The 20,918-nt window shown below is 44.0% G+C and overlaps 1 protein-coding gene across 2 annotated transcripts in view; it reads right to left on the reverse strand.

Moving 5' to 3' along the window:
* PNCK (pregnancy up-regulated nonubiquitous CaM kinase) overlaps nt 1-20,918 on the reverse strand; it is a 104,569-nt gene that overhangs the window by 10,179 nt on the left and 73,472 nt on the right. For both annotated transcript variants that reach the window (XM_075184969.1, XM_075184970.1), the window contains exons 4-8: nt 14,614-14,688; nt 11,660-11,798; nt 10,062-10,185; nt 8,946-9,021; nt 1,819-1,931 (exon numbers count right to left, since the gene is read on the reverse strand). In XM_075184969.1, coding sequence (XP_075041070.1) covers nt 1,819-1,931; nt 8,946-9,021; nt 10,062-10,185; nt 11,660-11,798; nt 14,614-14,688 — 527 coding nt within the window. The remainder of the gene's footprint in view (nt 1-1,818; nt 1,932-8,945; nt 9,022-10,061; nt 10,186-11,659; nt 11,799-14,613; nt 14,689-20,918) is intronic.

The raw sequence follows: 20,918 nt of genomic DNA on the forward strand, positions 1-20,918 counted from the left end.
GGAGGTTCAGTCTGGTTGATGAGTGTGCTACTAAAAGTACAATTACTACTAATTTATCTATTTTTATATATGTCATAGAGCTATAATCAAATCTAACCACCACTAGTCCCGTAAGACTTCTATTTAACGCAGAGACAATTCTATTGACCTATAAGCAATACAGACAGCTTTCTAGTGACCGATATACAATACAGAGAGCATTCTAGTGATCCCTGTATAATACAGAGAACATTCTAATAACATCTATACAATACAGACAGCATTCTAGTAACGCATATATAATACAAATATTGTTCTAGTGAGCAATATATAATGCAGTCAGCTAGTGAACTAGTGATGCACTGATTCTAGTGATCTATATACCATACAGAGAACACTCTAGTGACCTCTATACAATAAAACGAGCATTCTACTGTTCTTTCTACAATACAGAAAGCACCTTAGTGATTGATATACATCCCATAAAGCATTTCAGAGACCTCTATTCAATACAGAGAGCAGTCTAGTGATCTCTACAAACAAGAGAACATTCTAGTGATCACTATACAATACAGAGAGCATTCAACTACTCGCTAAACAATACAGAGAGCTTCTTTCTAAACAATATACAACAGATAACATTCTAGTGACCTCTATACGACACAGAGAGCATTCTAGTCACCCCTATTCAATACAGAGAGCAGTCTAGTGATCTCTAGAATAAAGAGAACATTCTAGTGATCACTATACAATAGAGAGCATTCTACTGCTCGCTAAACAATACGGAGAGCTTCTTTCTAAACAATATACAAAAGAGAGGACATTCTAGTGACCCCTATTCAATACAGAAAGCAGTCTAGTGATCTCTAGAAAATAGAGAACATTCTAGTGATCACTAAACAATACAGAGAGCATTCTACTACTCGCTAAACAATACAGAGAGCTTCTTTCTAACCAATATACAACAGAGAGAACATTCTAGTGACCTCTATACAACTATACAACACAGAGAGCATTCTAGTGACCCCTATTCAATACAGAGAGCAGTCTAGAGATCTCTACAAAATGGAGAACATTCTGGTGATCACTATGCCATACAGAGAACGTTCTTTTGGTCTCTATACAATACAGAGAGCATCTTTCCAAACAATATACAATAGAGAGAACATTCTAATGACCTCTATACAATACAGAGAGCATTCTAGTGACCTTTATAAAATCCAACGACCAATGTTGTCGCCTCTAGACAAAACAAAACGCTTAATAGTAACTACTTTCCCATGCCAACCCTGTTCTAGAGGCCATTATAAAGTGCAGACCCCCACATTTCTGGTGATTTTATAATGCATGTCCTCCAAATATCTGGTGGCTTTGAAATGCAGACCACCCCAAATCTCTTTTATCTGGCCAATGACTTATCATTTAAATTTTTGGAGGTGATGGAAAATATCTGTAAAACACCTATGTACTACTGCTAGTATCACAGCCTAGGAATCCGTTTCCCGGGCTCCTGTGCTAAAGAAATATCTTCAGACATGATAATTAGGAGTTAGGACACCTCCATTCCCAAGAGATCTCATTATTTCATTTTTTCCAGAGCTTTTTTTTCTTTTAACTTTCATGATATGATATTTTCTTAGCTCTAGCGGCAGACAGAAAGGTGATTCTCTTACAACCATTAAGTGAGTTTAAATGGCTTGGCTCAGAAACTGCCGGTGACAAGGGATGAAAGGTCCATCTACGGTCACTGGGTGCCGAGATGAAGGGTAGGAAGCTTTTCATTCATTTCTGCTGAAGGATGGTAGGACACATACGAGAACAAAGACATATATACAGTACCTGATTCAGAAATATCATCCCAGTACGGGGAGTCAAATTCATATTCTGCCTTTAGGATTTGACTGAACAGTTCGGAGTCATTTTCATCATAAAAAGGGGGGTATCCACAAAGCCTGGAAGATGTTAAAATAAAGAGATTTACACATCATTTACATTTCTCTTATTATCATTTTAAAACGTGACGTTCATGCAGTTTTGAAAAATCTAACATTAATAGTACAGCTGGTGTCACGGGGGAGTTTTTGCCGGCTGAGGCGGCACTTGTGTACAAACTCTCGTCGCTCCGGTCATAGGCGGACGAATACTTCCTCTCTCTTTCCTAACCTCTCACTCTGTCAGTCACTCTGTCAGTCACAGTGCTGCAGTGATTTAATGACGGATGTGGGTGACTCATGCCTCCCGGTCCTCTTCCTCCCCTCCTTCAATTACTGCAGAGCTGTTGGTTACCAGAGCCCTGATGGAGGTGATCGGAGGAACTTGGGGGCCAGGGCCGGACTGGGACTAAAAATCAGCCCTGGCATTTAAAGCACACAGGCCCACGTGTTGTGGGCTCCATGCACTATATTGTTGCACACTGATGCTGGCGCAGTACAACATGATGTAGTATGAGTGTGTGTGTGGGGGGTAGGGGTATTTATTTCTCCTAATGACCCTCAACATTACATTATTAGCACCCCAAATACATCAATAAATACCATGACAATACATTATTTGTACCCAAATTACAGCAATAAAAAACCCCCCACACACACTCATACTACATCAATCACCCCCACATTACAGCAACCGGCATCACCCCACACATTACAGCAACCGGCATCACCCCCCACATTATAGCAATACCCTCTCCTACTTATTAGCAATACTAAGCACCAAACACAGCGTCGGACTGGCCTGCCGGTGAGCCGGTCGATAGACCGGTAGGCCCCGATGCTGGTTAGCCACGCCCCCGCCTGGTCCGTGGTTCCGAACAGGTGAATATGTGATTTAAGTGCAGAGAGCCCAGACGCGACTGCGGCTCTCTGCACTTGCGCAGTACAGATGAGTCATCACATGACTCATCTTGGAAGAAGAACCGGAAGAAGAGGACGTCCTGCCGCCCAGAGGAGCTACACGCAGAATGCAGGAGCAAGCAGCAGGTTAGTAAAGTGCGCAGCAGCGAGCAGCCTGTCATTTTGAAGGAAAGGGAAGAGAAACAAATGTGACATAAAAGATGAGGGGCAATGAGGGCATGACAGCGATGGGCAATAAGGACATGAGAGAGATGGGCAATAAGGACATGCGAGATGCTGAGGGGCAATAAGGACATGAGATGCTAAGGGGCAATAAGGGCATGAGAGATGCTGAGGGGCAATAAGGACATGAGATGCTGAGGGGCAATAAGGGCATGAGAGATGCTGAGGGGCAATAGGGACATGAGATGCTGAGGGGCAATAAGGACATGAGATGCTGAGGGGCAATAAGGGCATGAGAGATGCTGAGGGGCAATAAGGGCATGAGAGATGCTGAGGAGCAATAAGGGCATGAGAGATGCTGAGCGGCAATAAGGGCATGAGAGATGCTGAGGGGCAATAAGGGTATGAGAGATGCTGAGCGGCAATAAGGGCATGAGATGCTGAGGGGCAATAAGGGCATGAGAGATGCTGAGGAGCAATAAGGGCATGAGAGATGCTGAGCGGCAATAGGGGCATGAGAGATGCTGAGGGGCAATAAGGGTATGAGAGATGCTGAGGGGCAATAAGGGCATGAGAGATGCTGAGGAGCAATAAGGGCATGAGAGATGCTGAGCGGCAATAAGGGCATGAGAGATGCTGAGGGGCAATAAGGGTATGAGAGATGCTGAGCGGCAATAAGGGCATGAGATGCTGAGGGGCAATAAGGGCATGAGAGATGCTGAGGGGCAATAAGGGCATGAGAGATGCTGAGGGGCAATAAGGGCATGAGAGATGCTGAGGGGCAATAAGGGCATGAGAGATGCTGAGGAGCAATAAGGGCATGAGAGATGCTGAGCGGCAATAAGGGCATGAGAGATGCTGAGGGGCAATAAGGGTATGAGAGAGAGGGGCCAGAGCAGCATGGCACAGGGTGATGAAGGGGGGGTCAGAAGCAGCATGGAGGGTGCAGTGTGATCATAAGGGAGCAGAGGATGGCGATGAAGAGGCGCAGTAATGTGTGTGTGATGGCACAGCGGGCTTGTGACAATGTAATATGTGTGTGGTAGGTGGTGGGTAACTAATGGGTGCTATTTTGTTTGTGGGGTGATGGTGGGGCAATTTAATTTTATAGTGGGGACTATTTAAGATGGGGTGGTTTGGGGGCTATTATTTAAATGTGGGGTTGAGTTTGAGGAGCATGAGGTCTATTTATTAAATGTGAATATGAATTATTTAATGGCAGTGACGGTTGCGGTAAATCGGTATATTTATTATACTTAAATGCTATTTATTGCTGGGACTGTCTGGAGGGAGGGAAATAGGTTTATTTATTAAATGTGAATACTATTACTTTAATGTTGGGGCTGAAGGAAGGCCTAAGCATTAATTGTGGGTCCTATTGATTTAACGCCAGGGCTGGTTGGAATTTTCTAATTGTGCCCATTTTTTTCCAAATAGGGAACATTCCAGGATCCAGACAAGCCGCAACTAAAGAAACCAGCAGCCACAGGTGTTGAGTGACAAGAACAGGTAGGACAGTCTGTCAAATCTTCCAGTGGGACAATCCAGATTTTTTTTTTTTTGTGACTGTTCCGCCCAATCTAAGGGTCAGGTCAAGACTGTGTACTCTTTATATACACACTGCATTTTTTATATACGTACAATACTGTGGTGCTAGTTGTCCTTCGTGGGCTGACCACTCCCCCTCTAGTGTCTGATCTTGCCTCTATGATGGCTGGCCACACCCCTTTGGTGGGCCCCTAGCGTTGCAGTCCCCCGGTGGGCCCTTCATGTCCCAGTCCGACACTGACCAAACACACTACAACATTGCCACCAGCACGCCACCCCATACTACAGCAATACCACCAATTATACAGACGCCACTGTAGGAAACAATGTTTTGCTTTTTTCAAATCTCCCACAAAATAACAACAACGAACAGAGTACTTACACACATATAGGTAACAGGTACCCTTTTCCCTCAATTAAATAGTAACGGCAGAATTTTCATGAATCATTCCACATGAAATAAAACTAACATATATCTAAAAAAAACATAACTATTGAATGATCAGTTGAACCCACACGGCCGCATTAAAAGTATTTCCATCTCCAGCAAAATGTCAGAGAAAAATATTTTTGTTTTACTACAGTAATTGGATATGCGTCTTTTCTATTCATTTTAAATAACACAGTATATAAATTAAGGGGGATAGAGGAGGTGGGTGAGAAATAATTGGATGTGATCCATCAGTTTGATTAGATAGGAAACATTTAGATTATTTACCTGGAGGCGTCTACCCCCTTGACTCACAGGCAGGGCTGGCAAGAGGAATTTTGGGCCCCGATACAGCAACTTCTTTGGGCTCCCATCATATTCAACAATGAAAGACTTGCCTTTGGCAGAAGTTCATATGATGCCACACCGTAGTGTGCCCAGTTCATATTATGCCACATCGTAGTGCCCCAAGGTCATATTATGCCACATAGTATTACCCTCAATTCATATTTGGTCATGCAGAAGTGCCCACAAATCATATTATGGCATAGTAGTGCCCCCAAATCATTAGTAAAGCTCAGATAAAAACTCATTCACAAATAAAAAAAATTGCAACAGCATATCAGATACTGAGTGTGAGTCCCAAGAGCAGCTTAATACATCATTTACAATGCAAACAAAATAGATATATTGACACAATTACAGATAAAATTTATGACAAGCAATGTTTTTTCCTCTTAATTAAAAATCTCTGTACAGATAAATATGCAAAAAACATTACAGCGCAATAATGAGCAATACATAGTGTTAAACATTATTGGATACGCTGTAGTGTCCCCAGTTCAAGAAAGGATGGTTAAAAACATATTGCACACGAGAAAATATATGAACTTACCTATTTATGGCATCCTGTGTTCTGTTCTCCTAGTGGGCGCGCTGGGCGAGGAGGGATCAGCAGCTGTCAGCTCACACAGGCAGTCGGGAGCAGGAATAGAGGGCAGTGGTCGAAGCAGAAATTTAGGAGTGGGGGTATAGAAAATATAAGTGAATGGAGTATGAAGGCTTGATTTTTTATTTTTTTTAACACTTGTCCCCTCTGTGCATTTCCATTCTTCATTACTACTTGTGTTTTATGATGGCTGCATCCCTGACATTCCCATTCTTAAGATGTCTCTCCCTTTACACTTTCTTTTACCTATGCCCCTGCACCATCTTCTCCTTTGTCCCTCTCACTTAACCCCCTGCACCACCTTCTCCGCTGGCTCTCACACATCTTCCTGTACCACCTACTCCCCTGGCTCTCTCACACGTCTTCCTGCACCCTCTACCCCCCCGGCTCTCTCACTCCTCTTCCTGCACTCCCTACCACCCTGGCTCTCTCACCCCCTTCGGCTCTCTCACCTCCTTTCCCAGCACCCCCTTCGGCTCTCTCACCCCCTCTCCCTCACCCCCTTTCCCAGGACCCCCTTCCGCTCTCCCACCCCCTCTCCCAGCACCCCCTTCAGCTCTCTCACCCCCTTTCCCAGCACCCCCTTGGGCTCTCTCACCCCCTCTCCAAGCACCCCCTGGCTCTCACCCCCTTTCCCAGCACCCCCTTCGGCTCTCTCACCCCCTCTCCCAGCACCCCCTGGCTCTCACCCCCTTTCCCAGCACCCCCTTCGGCTCTCTCACCCCCTTCGGCTCTCTCACCTCCTTTCCCAGCACCCCCTTCGGCTCTCTCACCCCCTCTCCCAGGACCCCCTTCCGCTCTCCCACCCCCTCTCCCAGCACCCCCTTCAGCTCTCTCACCCCCTTTCCCAGCACCCCCTTGGGCTCTCTCACCCCCTCTCCAAGCACCCCCTGGCTCTCACCCCCTTTCCCAGCACCCCCTTCGGCTCTCTCACCCTTTCCCAGCACCCCCTTCGGCTCTCTCACCCCCTCTCCCAGCACCCCCTGGCTCTCACCCCCTTTCCCAGCACCCCCTTCGGCTCTCTCACCCCCTTTCCCAGCACCCCCTTTGGCTCTCTCACCTCCTTTCCCAGCACCCCCTTCGGCTCTCTCACCCACTCTCCCAGCACCCCCTGGCTCTCATCCCCTTTCCCAGCACCCCTTCCGGCTCTCTCACCCCCTCTCCAAGCACCCCCTGGCTCTCACCCCCTTTCCCAGCACCCCCTGGCTCTCACCCCCTTTCCCAGCACCCCCTGGCTCCCACCCCCGAAAATCGCGGCACCCCCGCCCGAAAATCGCGGGCACCCCCGCGACCCCCCCCTGAAAGTCGCGGGCACCCCCGCCCGAAAATCGCGGCACCCCCCCCCCCCCCCCCGAAAATCGCGGCACCCCCGCGACCCCCCCCCCCCCTGAGAATCGTGGCACCCCTTCCTCTTCAGTAAAAAAAAAAACAAATTAAAAAAGACAGGAAACTCACCAGTGTAACTGGCTGCACAGCATAACGGGGGAGGGAGCTGGGGAGCGCGCAGCAGAGGTGGCTGGTTCCAAGAAGACAGGGGGAGTCAGGCCGGCCCATATAGCCATCGGCCCTTCTGGCATTTGCCAGAAGTGCCAGATGGCCAGTCCGGCCCTGTTGGGGGCTCATGAGGCTTGGTGGATCTTGTGTCTGTTTCCTTTTAAAATTGCATCACCTAAAACATACCTCCTAGGACATAGTTGCCTACTCTCCCAGAATGTCTGGGAGACTCCCGAATTTTTGGGAGAGCAGGGCAACCTCCGGAATCCTGCACACTTTGTTAGTAAAATGGGTGAGGACGGGGCTAAATGTGTCATCCTGGTCCCACCCGCTGCTATAATAATACCAAAATTGGTATAGTTTAGCAGATGGGGGGAAGGAGGGGAGTGGCTAATGATGCAATTCATGTGGCCACGCCCCCAGGATGCTGGAGCGAGATCTCCCCTCCCTTACTAATAATGAAAATTCATAGCGCTAACCGGGGTGGATTGGCCTTAGACCTGATTGATGGCTGCAGCATTTTATAATTTATTTAATTTTACTTTTTATCTGATTTAAAAAACAAAAAACTATTTAACCCGGTGGAGGGAAGAGGTGAGCAGCCCAGCATGAAACGTGGAGATGTTGCCCTCAGCAACCAATAAGATTCTAGCTATACGTTTCTAGAATGTACTAGATACAAGATAGCTAAAATCTGATTGGCTCTTGGACTTGGTGCTTGGACATGAACTAAATGCAGTTGCTGAGACCAATCACAGCAGTTGCAGTTAGTCTTTGAAACACTGGACCAATCATTAGGAACTTGTAGACTCACAGTGGCCGATGAGATCAGATCTTACTGGCCAGTGCGCATGTGCAGGAACTAATGATTGGCTTCCATCCTGGAACTGTGTCTGCTGTGATGGACCACGTGTTCTGGTCAGATAACAGTGGGAGTAGACCAGGAGACCAAGCACAGAGGATGGAGAAGGAATTGGCTTAGCTGACACCACATGTGCAGATGGATGAAGCCACATACAATTTAGTAAATAGCATCAGATTGCAATTGGATGATTCAGTATGATTGCTCAGGCAGCCAACCACATTGCAACACAATTTGGTCTATAACAAACAAAGTGTCAGACAAGATCTGGCTGTCAGTATAAGTTAAATCAGGCTGAAAAGCTGTTTGTTGTGCTTGGAAATGTCACTTTGCTTTAATCTACATTGTGTAACCAGGACGTCTGTTCTGCAGTGTCCTAGCAACTACTACATTGGCGGTGCATAGTGAGAGTAAACGTGTTGTCAGATATAGAGACGTAGGTGAATTCCAGGCTGCAGATGAGCTGTAGCGCAACAAGTGAGTACCCGGCCCACAAATAACACTGCAGAGGTCTCCGACGGTGCCACTTACTGGCTGCAGGTGCTGTGTATCCTTACTGATAACACATACAATTATACATTGATTATGCAAATGCATCAGAAATGCACTCTCCATCTACAGCATACCATTTATTTAACCTATAAGATCAGCGGAGATAGAGATACTTACAGAATGTAAGAGATGACTCCAATAGCCCAGACATCCACGGCTTTACCATATGGCTTCTGCTCCAGGAGTTCCGGGGCTGCGAACGGCAGGGAGAAGTAACACACATTGGTGACTATGAAGTTCTACTGTTAGATTATACACAGGTGTAAATTGCTATTTCCAAAAAACCTTGGCTCAGCTGACTTTACCAATCTTAACCGGCCACTTTGACACTATGCCACGCCTGGGAGGTGTTGGGAGAGTGCAGCTCTCACCACCACTAGGCATCCCCCTTAAACCAAATAACAGGGTAACCCTGTGCCATTAAAGGCAATCAATCTTCAAAAACCCCTGAAAATATATATTGTTTAATAGCAAGCCCCTTCAAATTTTATACCATTAAATAATTTTTTTCCCCAGAATAAAATACTTCTTGGTATCAGCTAATCGCCCCCAGTGCTGCTGGGATGTTGCTACATTTGGGTATTCGCAACAACTGTCCAATTAGCTAATACCGACACGAAGGTGTCAGAAACGAGAGAGGTTTAACTTTCTCTCCCGGAAGTAGCAGAATAATTGCCCGTTTTATCGAGGCATCAGGGAATAATCTCCAGAACGCTGAACGCTGGGTTCTCTCCGTGGCCTCTGGTTTCCACCCACAGTCCAAAAACATACTGGCAGGCCGATTGGCTGCTGACAAAAATGTGTACGGTTATGCGCTAAAGGATTTAGACTGTAAGCTCTAAAGGGTAGATACTAATGTGAAGTGTTGCCTAATATGGTGGAGCTATAACATAAACGGATTTGCAATGGTTTTACATTACAGTATGTGAACAAGTGCGTCTACTTGTCTGTCAACGAGCACGCTCTCTGCACTTGTTCACGGCCATAAATGACCCTTAGGATTATATTTACTAAACTGCGGGTTTGAAAAAGTGGAGATGTTGCCTATAGCAACCAATCAGATTCTAGCTGTCATTTTGTAGAATGTACTAAATAAATGATAACTAGAATCTGATTGGTTGCTATAGGCAACATCTCCACTTTTTCAAACCCGCAGTTTAGTACATATACCCCTTAGTGTCTTCAGAGACCTCACCATCCATGTAACAAAGCCAGGATAAGTACAGCTCTTACCCACATAGCCTGGGGTCCCACAAGCCGTGGCCATCACTCCGCCGTCCTCGATCTTAGACAGGCCAAAGTCACTGATCATGATTTTTGAGTCTTCAAAGGGGGTTGCATAGAGCAGGTTTTCTGGCTGCAAATATAAGGGACAGATTGCCAATGAAATATGCACCAGTAATTGTAGTAGCTTTTCATTTCGTAAACTATTGCTAAGTTGGATAAGAACTTTTCCTGTAGGGGCTTTGACGTGGTGATATTAGGAATATTTTCATTGGCATCACGCTTAAAGAAGTCATGAAACCACGTATGTTAGCGTGCAAACTAAAATGGTGTTCCACAGACAGGAAGCACACTGTACAAGTGGTGTAGTGGTCAGCATTGCTGCCTCACAGTGGCCCTGGGTTCAATTCCCACATGGTGCAGAGTATGTATGACCTCTCTCTGTCTTCCTCTGGTTCCTTCAATTCCTTCCCAATGACATACTTGCCAACTTTTCCTTCCTCCCCTTCGGGAGATCCCGGAAGGAAGGTCAGGTGGCAATTGTGGGAGGGGGCATGACCCCGCCCCCTCTCACCATTAGCGGCATTGTGTGCTGTGGGTGGGGCTTAATGACATGATTTATGTCCTTAAGCCTCACCTCCATCTGGGATCCAGTAGAGTGTCGGCTCTACCCGGAGTCTGGGAAGACTCAAGACTCCACGAAATTCAGGAGCCCCTTGGACATTCCCTGAAATTAGGCAAGTAGACCCAATGGTCCAAAGCCATACCGGTATAGTAACTGACTTTTGTCAAAATTGGCACTGTTGTGTTAAAAATATTCTCAATGTACAGCCCAGCAGAATATGTTGGAGCGATATAAAATAAAGTATAACACAGTGGCCTAGTGGTTAGCACTTCTGCCTCACAGCGCTGGGGTCATGAGTTCAATTCCCGACCATGGCCTTATCTGTGTGGAGTTTGTATGTTCTACCCGTGTTTGCGTAGGTTTCCTCCCACACTCCAAAAACATACTGATAGGTTAATTGGCTGCTATCAAAAATTGACCCTAGTCTGTGTGTGTCTATATTAGGGAATTTAGACTGTAAGCCCCAATGGGGCAGGGACTGATGTGAGTGAGTTCTCTGTACAGCGCTGCGGAATTAGTGGCGCTATATAAATAAATGATGATGATGATAATAATAAATACAAATTGGCGTCTCTCAGTTAGGTCAGTATCTTAACAAACTTGTGAAATAAAATGGATCCATGATGTACTTGTGAATATTACGAATACTTTTTAAAGTCAACTGTGTTTTAGGTATACTTGTTTTTAGTAAAAATGAGTATATGTAAACTTTAAGGCTATTTATACTCCACAGATGACCGATGTATATAGGTCCCGCACCTCTGCGGTGACTTATTATATCCTTTGTATTTTACAGTAGGGAGTATAATATTTCTTATAATGCACAAATTTTGATTTGATACAAGTTGCTCGTATGAGGCGCGTCTCACCATCACTAACCTTCATGCATTCCATTATGGAATACTCAAGATAAGCCTTATATATAGTCTTTAAAGCATTATATCTGCACGCCATACTGCTACATACAGCACCCCCACAGTACCTTCAGGTCGCGGTGCACAATTCCCATATTGTGCAAGTATTGGACAGCGTCCAGGACCTGCTGGATGAGCTGACTGGCATCCTTCTCTGTGTAATATCCCCGCTCGATGATACGATCAAAGAGCTCTCCGCCCGTGACTCTGCGAGATACAGAGATGTCATGAGTCAGGCGATGAATTAAACTAGCACTGAAAGCTGGGGGTGGATTAGGACTGCAGGAATTCCGGAGCAAATGAGTCACTCACTGTAACCGCTGGTGTGTATGTGGATTAAACGTATTTCATCTGAGGACGTGTAGGCAGCAGATAATAAAAGCTGCCTGGGTCACTTAATCCAGTCTTTACCTGCGTAATTTTAAACCTCCAGCCATATTTCATCATTGACCTTTTATATATATACTGTACAGCTAAGAAGCCACAGTTATTTATGTCTTGACTGATGAAGATTTGTTATAGGAAACCTTTGTCTCTGAAAATCTCAACAAAAAGAAAATGAATTAACTAACAGTGTATGTGGGTCCAAATTCACAGTAAACCAGTAGCAATGAATTAGGCTGGGTACACACTACAGTGATTTCAGCTGATTATTGGTCCAATCAGACAATAAATGATCGTTGGGTCCGATATCACATTAGTGTGTGTGCTCCAACGATGAACGATTATCGTTCCAAAGCACATTGTATTGTTTAATTTGATTTTTAAACTCAGCTAAAAATCTCGTTCAACGATGGAACGATGTTGTTCTAATCCTGCAGTGTGTACGCACTCAGGACCGGCAGTGTCCATAGATCTCTATGGAGTGTTTAAAGTCACCATCTTTTCAGCCGATGGTTATGACAGATGAAGAGCACAGATCTGAAGGTGAATCGTGTAAAACGTGTATAGTGTGTACACATAAATCGGCTGCTGATCGGGACTGTTTTTTTTTCAGTCCTCTGTAAAATCGCTAACGATTTCTGCAGTATGAACTCAGACTTAAGCTGGGTACACACTACAGAAATTGCGACCAACTTTTTATGCCGATCGATTTTACATGCGATGGATGGTCCGATCGCTTAGTCCATGGACTGCATACACACTAGCCTTGTTTAGGACGATAAAGGGAAGAGCGGACGTCCCCTTAGCGACTTTTTACAGCCATGTTGTCGTGAGCAATGACTGTAATTTCGTACTCACTGTTGTGGATCGGTCGGAAGTTTATACTCACTACACAACGGAAACGAGATTGGAGCGAAAATATTTAACGGTACGACCAACCAAATGAGGCGATAATCGTCCATTTGGGCAGACTTTCGACCATCGAGTCACTGCACACACTGACCCGACTTTTGAACGAGCGGTCGTATGTCGGCTGGTTGAACCGATTATTGGACGAAAACAGTGTAGTGTGTACCTAGCTTAAGACAGTTGCTTCCATTGTTGAACTTGCACTAGACAGATAAAGCTAATTGCTAATTAAATGGGTCATGGGTCATACGGTTTAATGCAAATTTACACCAAAATACTAAGCTATGAAGATAAACTTACTCTGCAAACAAACCTTTTTAATACAACATGAGTGCGATATGCTTTTTAGCTGGGGAAGAGGGATCATACATTTAAAATGGTCAACAAAACAACATTTCATTGTATAAAAAAAAAAGCAATCGTTCTTTACAAAACATAAGTGCATCATGCATTCTTGGTAACAGCAGGTAACAGTAAATACATAAAATAATGCTGGATTGTGCTAGATAACACACACGCGGCGCTCCCTCTTTGTTTCCAGGTTGTACATGATGGACACTGATTGTTGAACAACATGATATAAAACAGTATGTTGAAAGAAAATAAAAAATTTTTGCGCTGTAGGGTTAAAATTGGTTAAGAAAATCATCACAAAACTAAGTATTGCTCACGTATTGTTCTGTGCGGGTTATGGGGTCTATTTATTAGGGTTGTCCTGGAATTGGTGGTAATTAACATTTTGCATTGTCGCCTATTGGAGCGATACAGAATGTAGTTTAGCTGCAATTCATGATTCCTGTCCTGCTGGACGATGAAAGAGAAACCATACTCTGCTATCCCGCAGGCGGCAGCTGAAAGACAGCTTATATTTACATATATATATGTGTGTGTGTGTGTATGAGTAAAGCGTGACCATACGCTATTAAGCGTATCATTTTATTGTGTATAAGCTAGTGATCATCTCGGTTTTAAATGCTGGTTTTTATTTGTTTTGTTTTTTAAATAATAGGGTTTTTTAAAAGGAACAACAAAAAAACTACGACCCATTTCCCCCAAAAGGTGCTACCGGTGTCTGTGTATTCATTGAATTGTATTTATTTTTTTTGCCCCAGAGGTGTGGGAAGAGTCCTGGGCTGTTTATCTAGAAGAGAGGGGTGCTTTTTTTGTGTCCGATTCCTATTCGGGTCCGAATTCAGCCCTGTGCTGAAGAGGCTAAAGCTGGGGGCTTTTCCTGCAATAGTGTCACTAGCCCAGTTTGTCATAGTCTAGGGGGTATATTTACTAAACTGCGGGTTTGAAAAAGTGGAGATGTTGCCTATAGCAGCCAATCAGATTCTAGTTGTCATTTATTTAGTACATTCTACAAAATGACAGCTAGAATCTGATTGGTTGCTATCGGCAACATCTCCACTTTTTCAAACCCACAGTTTAGTAAATATACCCCCTAGGAGTTGAAGTGGCTTTTTCGGAGGAGATGTTCGCCCCCCCGCCCCACCATCACTCAAGTGGTCACTACCAGACCAGGCTATGGGTGTTGGTAGCACATTTTTGGAAAGGGGGGGGATCATTTACACAAACCAGTGTAGTAATTGGAAATATCATTGTAAAAACAACTCAAATTCTGTCAGACTATGGTGTGTACTGTACTGTACGCGTGTGATGGTTACAAATGGATCAACCTGAATTTTATACTTAGTTGCCCTTTAAAAATAAGACAACAATTACTTACAGCTCCATCGCCAAGTACAGGTGAGAGGGACTCTCATGAATATCTTGTAGGGCCACAATATTCTTATGATTAATCCTAAAAAAAATAAAAAAAAAATAAAATAAACATATTACATTAAGTTGTAAGTTTGGTAGCTGGTTTATGGTTCTTTTCTACTACACCCAAAAAAACAACAACAACACACTTTTTATATACTTTGTAGAGTTTCTCCATGTTTTGATACATTATCTGAATAAGAAAACAAGATGGGGGCATGAACTGTCAGGTACCAGTCTTCACTACACAGTGCTGATGGAGGATCCTGCTCATTCCACTAAGTGGTTAGCACTTCTGCCTTACAGCACTGGGGTCATGAGTTCAATTCCCGACCATGGCCTTATCTGTGAGGAGTTTGTATGTTCTCCCCGTGTTTGCGTGGGTTTCCTCCGGGTGCTCCGGTTTCCTCCCCACACTCCAAAAACATACTGGTAGGTTAATTGGCTGCTAACAAATTGACCCTAGTCTCTCTCTATGTCTGTGTCTGTCTCTCTGTCTCTGTCTGTGTGTGTGTGTGTGTGTTAGGGAGTTTAGACTGTAAGCCCCAATGGGGCAGGGACTGATGTGAGTGAGTTCTCTGTACAGCGCTGTGGAATTAGTGGCGCTATATAAATAAATGGTGATGATGATGATAAATGGTGATGATCTAACTTTAAAGTGGACAAGTCACTGCCTCCCACAAGATCAGCACACCCAACCCTGAAATCATTTGTGCTGCTGTGACCATTCTAACAATCCCATTGGCTACAGACTCTTCCACCCATGTCAAAACCGTATGAAAATGAAATGAAGACGAGTGAAGATGAGATTAAGACTAATAATCAAAAAAAGTGCCTGAGACCAATCAAATACACCATATGATGTGTAAACAGATGAGTTATACATTCCTAATAGACAGCAACTTGAACAGAAAAGTGATTTTTTTTTTTTATGTTTTTATCCATAAAACCACCTTTTGGTTAAAAAATCTGAAGTAGATTATCCAAGTTCCAACTGTGCTGTGAAAGAAAAACATAATCATTGTTGCTCAAGCTACAGGTTGATGATACAGATTTTTTTTTTAGTGACATTTCAAGAGATATCTTCATTCCCCCCATCTCTGAAATCACACGCACATAATTATACGGTGGGTGGGTAGAGAAAGATGGACGCTACGTTGCATAATTTCATCTTTCCTGGGAGACCAGAGAAGCTGCATCGGAGTTCTAAAGGTTGCTATGGAAACCGTGTAAGTTCTGCTCTTGGGCATAAGTATGAAGAAGCTATAGAAATACTGAAAAAAGATTAATTTTTGATCAGATAAGCGCTTACAAGGCTATATTTCAGAGGAAAAGCACAAAGGCTGACATGTATTACCATTCCACAATGCAGATAGAGGCAGAGCTTTATCTGAAGAGCTGGTATCATGTATAAAATGTTTAAAGCTTAAGTTGGAGGTGATACTGAAATAATGTGCAAAATCATCATCATCTATTTATATAGCGCCACTGATTCCGCAGCGCTGTACAGAGAACTCATTCACATCAGTCCCTGCCCCTTTGGGGCTTACAGTCTAAATTCCCTAACACACACACAGACAGAGAGAGACTAGGGTCAATTTTAATAGGAGCCAATTAACCTACTAGTATGTTTTTGGAGTGTGGGAGGAAACCGGAGCACCCGGTGGGAACCCACGCAAACACGGGGAGAACATACAAACTCCTCACAGATAAGGCCATGGTCGAGAATTGAACTCATAACCCCAGAATGAACATCACACTGAATGACTGATAAAGCAAATTCTATTGTGATGCATTGAAAAGTGTGTTTGTGTGTGATATTGTCTAGGCAGAATTGTTGCACAGCAATAGCCATATAATATGTTCGCTAAACTAAACTTGTCAGGACTAAATTAAACTTGCCATTTTTGCTGCTGGAAAGAAAGGGGCAATAGGCGGAGCTTAGTGACTTGGAGGTGAGGTTTCATGATTTGGAGGCAGAGCTTCATGATTTGGAGGCGGAGCTTCATGATTTGGAGGCACTGTTTGGTCTTATTAGGATGTTGTCTGCGCAGATGGCAAAAACATTCTGATTTCCAAATCAAGAATGTCAGGAGGTATAATAATGTTTTTATTTCTATTCTGCTTCAATAATTATTAACTTAAAGCCCCAGGAATAAAGGAGAGCTAGTGAGAATTGCATCCACGATACAAAATTAAAGGAAATGCACTGTACGGGCTTGATTCATTAAGAAAAGTGAAACTAAAAAAAAATAGTAACATAGTAATGCACCTTGGCAAAACCATGTTGCATTGGAGGGGGAGGCAAATTTAAAATGTCATGGCAGATTTATAGATCATACTTGCCAACTCTCTCGGAACGTCCGGGAGACTCCCGCATTTTGCGTGAGTCTCCCGGACTCCCGAGAGAGTGTGGCAATCTCCCTGATCTGCCCAGAAGTGGGCAAAATACGGTTGAAACACTGCGATTCCCGGTGGCCCCGCCCTCACTGTAAAATGATGCGTTTTTCGTCATTACATCACGGGGCGGGGCTAAAATGACGCGATTTTTCGGGGCCCCGCCCCCTACACGCCCACCTCCTACTGGCAGCTCCCGGAAAAAAAATATGAAATGTTGGCAAGTATGTTATAGATGGGGTAGGGCATGTCCTAGATCAACTTTAGATTTCAGTGTAAAAATAAAGCTATTGTGTGCTACATGAAAAAACAGCCAGTATTTATCTTATGTGCAAAATAATAAACTAATTTGCACCCCTTGCATTGTAACATGGTTTTGTCCAAGAGAAAACTCTCTTACTTGCATGCAAATGTTCTCTACTATCTAGTGGCACTCATACATGTGAAAATGATATGGCTAAAAAACACATACTTAAGAGAAACCAAGGGCTTGAATCACACACATTCAGACATGAATTGCATGCACATGCATTCACCGCCGTAAGGTCAGTTTCAGCGCAGAGCTGTTTTTACGCAAGATATGGCACGCAAAGGGAATTACGTCCGATCATGAATCACAAACCTCCCAAGTGTCCCGATTCCAGCGGGACAGTCCCGATTTCAGTGGACTGTCCGGCTGTCCCACCTGACTTACAATTTGTCCCGGTATCAGAGCACACGCTCCTATACCGGGACATAGCAGCCAGTTTCCCGGTGGTCTAGGAGGAAGTGGGGTAGGATGTCTGTCCAAAAAACACTACTGCGCACGCCCAAACAGGAAGTTTGTGGGCGGTGATTAGGCTAGACGGGGGTGTGGCTTATTTGTTCCTCTTTCGGACCTCCAAATGTTGGGAGGTATGGAATCATCCCCTTGGTCAGTATTATGGATAAAATAGGGAGATTTCTATGGATAAATATCTCCAAGGATGATTTTTTTTTTTCCTACATGTTTTGGGAAATCAGCAACAGATAGCGACTATGGAATATTTGTGTCCACTGTAACATACCAATTCACTAGGTACTAAACACGTCCCATGGGGCCAAAAAAATAACCCCGGTTCACAAGCGAGTGGAAGGCATAGCTGGGAACTGTGCAAACAAGATGACCCTGAGATTTTTTAAAATACAAAACCTTTACTAGTAATCTAAAAAATTTACCAATATTCCTTTCAACCAAAAGTCTTAAAATGCAATTGCACAACAGGCTGGAATCGAATAAAAGTCACAGGGTTGACCTGAGATTTAATGCCAGCAACAGAGAGGATCTACAAGCTGAAAATAACTCTAAGACATATATGACACTAAAGGTAATGAAATACACAGAGGACTAAGGGATGAAGATCTCAGGGCTGAGATTTTGGCCATAAACCTAAAGGTGACCATATATGCTACAATTCTGAGAATCAATTAGGTTGTTTTAGAATGAATTGGCCGCAAATTGCAGTGCATCTGGGGGGTAAAAAATTTGCCAATTCAAATTAATATCTAAATGGGATTGTTCAGATGTCAACCAGGGCAACTAGTAAAACCAGTTATTGCATCTATATGAGGGTCATGTGTCCGATCAGTGAGCATTTGGACCTTTTAGGAGATGGCTATACACATGTATGTATGTGGTCAAATCTGACAGAGATTCTACCGTAATTGACGGCAATGTCCGCGTACCATCATCATCATTTATTTATATAGCGCCAACATATTCCGTATCGCTTTACAATTGGGGACAAACATAGTAAACTAATAAACAAACTGGGTAAAACAGACAAAGAGGTGAGAAGGCCCTCAAGCTTACAATCTATGGGACAATGGGAGATTGATACATGAGGTTAAGTCTACATTTGCAGTCAGCCCAGCAAAGGTAAAAGTGACTCATAAGCTAAATGATCCTGTCACACAACAATGTTGGTCAAGGGGTAGTTGTATAACAGGTGGTAATAGGGTAGTGTAGTGAGGTTAAGAGGGTGGTTGAGGAATATTATAAGCTTGTCTGAAGAGGTGGGTTTTCAGAGAACGCTTGTAGACTAGAGGAAAGTCTTATTGTGCGAGGGAGAGTGGGTGCAGCCCGGAAAAAGTCCTGTAACCGGGAATGGGAGGATGTAATGAGTGTGGATGAGAGACGCAGATCTCGTGCAGAACGGAGTTGCCGAGTTGGGAGACATTTTGAGACAAGAGAGGAGATGTATGTTGGTGCAGCTTTGTTGATGGCCTTGTAGGTTAGTAGTTAGTAAGAGTACCACATCGCTGACAATTGAATTCCTCCCTAAGAGTTCTCAGGTACGCTGTAAAGATATATTGGACAGTGCTGGCCTATTTATGGAATACCATGACGGTTTTAGTTTCTGTGGTGACCAGTTGCGTGTGAGACCTCAAGCACAGAAGCTATAACCCGTACACAGATAATTGTGGCTGTTCCTGTACACACATCACAGCGGTATTTACTGAGCAAAACCTCCAGATGTCTTTCTGAAGCCTGAACCTCTGACATTGGCTTTGTAGCTCGGCTTCTAATAAGATGTCAGTTCACAATCGGAACTCTTCATTTACCAACCCCGCAAACCCCCATGAATATACAGCGAGGTATAAAACAGCCTCGTTATAAATATTAAGGTTCATATCCGTGAAGAATATAATTACGTGTTTAAATCCGTCACTTATCTGCCAGGCTCCCTGTGGGGCGAGTTAACCACTCTCCCGCTGTGATGTAGTTACACAACATGTTATTACTGTGTCTTGCAGAGGACACCGATTGGGATCAACATCTTATTTCAGGTCTGGCAGCAGTTTGGGTTAATCCTAACCACTGGAATACCAAAAGCACTGAGCAGAATTATTACATTCAGCTTCCTCCAGCTAAATGAGAATGGAAATTGGAGGTTGTCTTGTAAACACAGTTCTCAATCTCCTCTTATACCTCCTTTGGATTCTTAATGGATGAGGTCGCCATCTATGTTCTTCACAAGTGGTTCTGCTGTAATGTGCAGCGTGGAAAACGAATGTCTCTTACTGGTCCATTTCGCCATTCTGCCGCTCATGCTGCACAAATTGTAGACTCAAGGGGGCACATTTATCAATATTCACATAAAGTGAAAAGTAGTTTTCAATTCTTATCGCAATGATAAGGATTGACACACAGATCCCCTCTATGTCTCTGCAACGATAGTTGCAGAGAGAGCGCGCTGAGTGACAGGGAGAGATCACATGTTCCCTCCACACATGCTCTGTCCAGCTCTGCTCTCCGGAGCAGAGCTGACAGCATTAGATTTCCTCAATTCGGATGATGTACGCCAGCTTCAGCTGTTGTACATTAACATGACAAGTTCCCGAAAAAAATGTTTTTTCGGGACTTGTTAGATTGCGGCCAGGAGCAGTCACCATTCTGTTGAATGGTGACTGCTCCCAAAAACGAAGAGGAATGCAAAGCAGCAGATATCCATTATATCTGCTGCGATGCCCCCTTAATAAATTTGCGGAGGACACTGTGGGACCTTAATGACCCGTTAAAAGCACTATCGTGCTTTATTAAATATGCCCCAAGGAAGGGAATTCAATTGGCCGCGAGGTGATGCGATGTGGCTCCCAGAAGAGTCAGCGGAGACGCATCACATCAGAGTTTCTACTAAAATCTCTGCTAACTTTCCCTTCTGTCCCATAGCGAGGAAAAATGAACGGAGATTTCTGTACCTTATCGGCCAGCAATGTCAGGTGATGTCAGTTGGCACCTCGCAGCCAACTGAATTCCCCCTAAGGAAGCAATATTGCTAGGGTGGAATGCTACCACTTAAAGGAGAATAATCATGTAAATGAAAGACTAATAACAGATTTATAGATTGCACA

Source organism: Mixophyes fleayi, chromosome 9 (assembly GCF_038048845.1).
Source record: "Mixophyes fleayi isolate aMixFle1 chromosome 9, aMixFle1.hap1, whole genome shotgun sequence".
In the NCBI taxonomy this organism is placed as follows: domain Eukaryota; kingdom Metazoa; phylum Chordata; class Amphibia; order Anura; family Limnodynastidae; genus Mixophyes; species Mixophyes fleayi.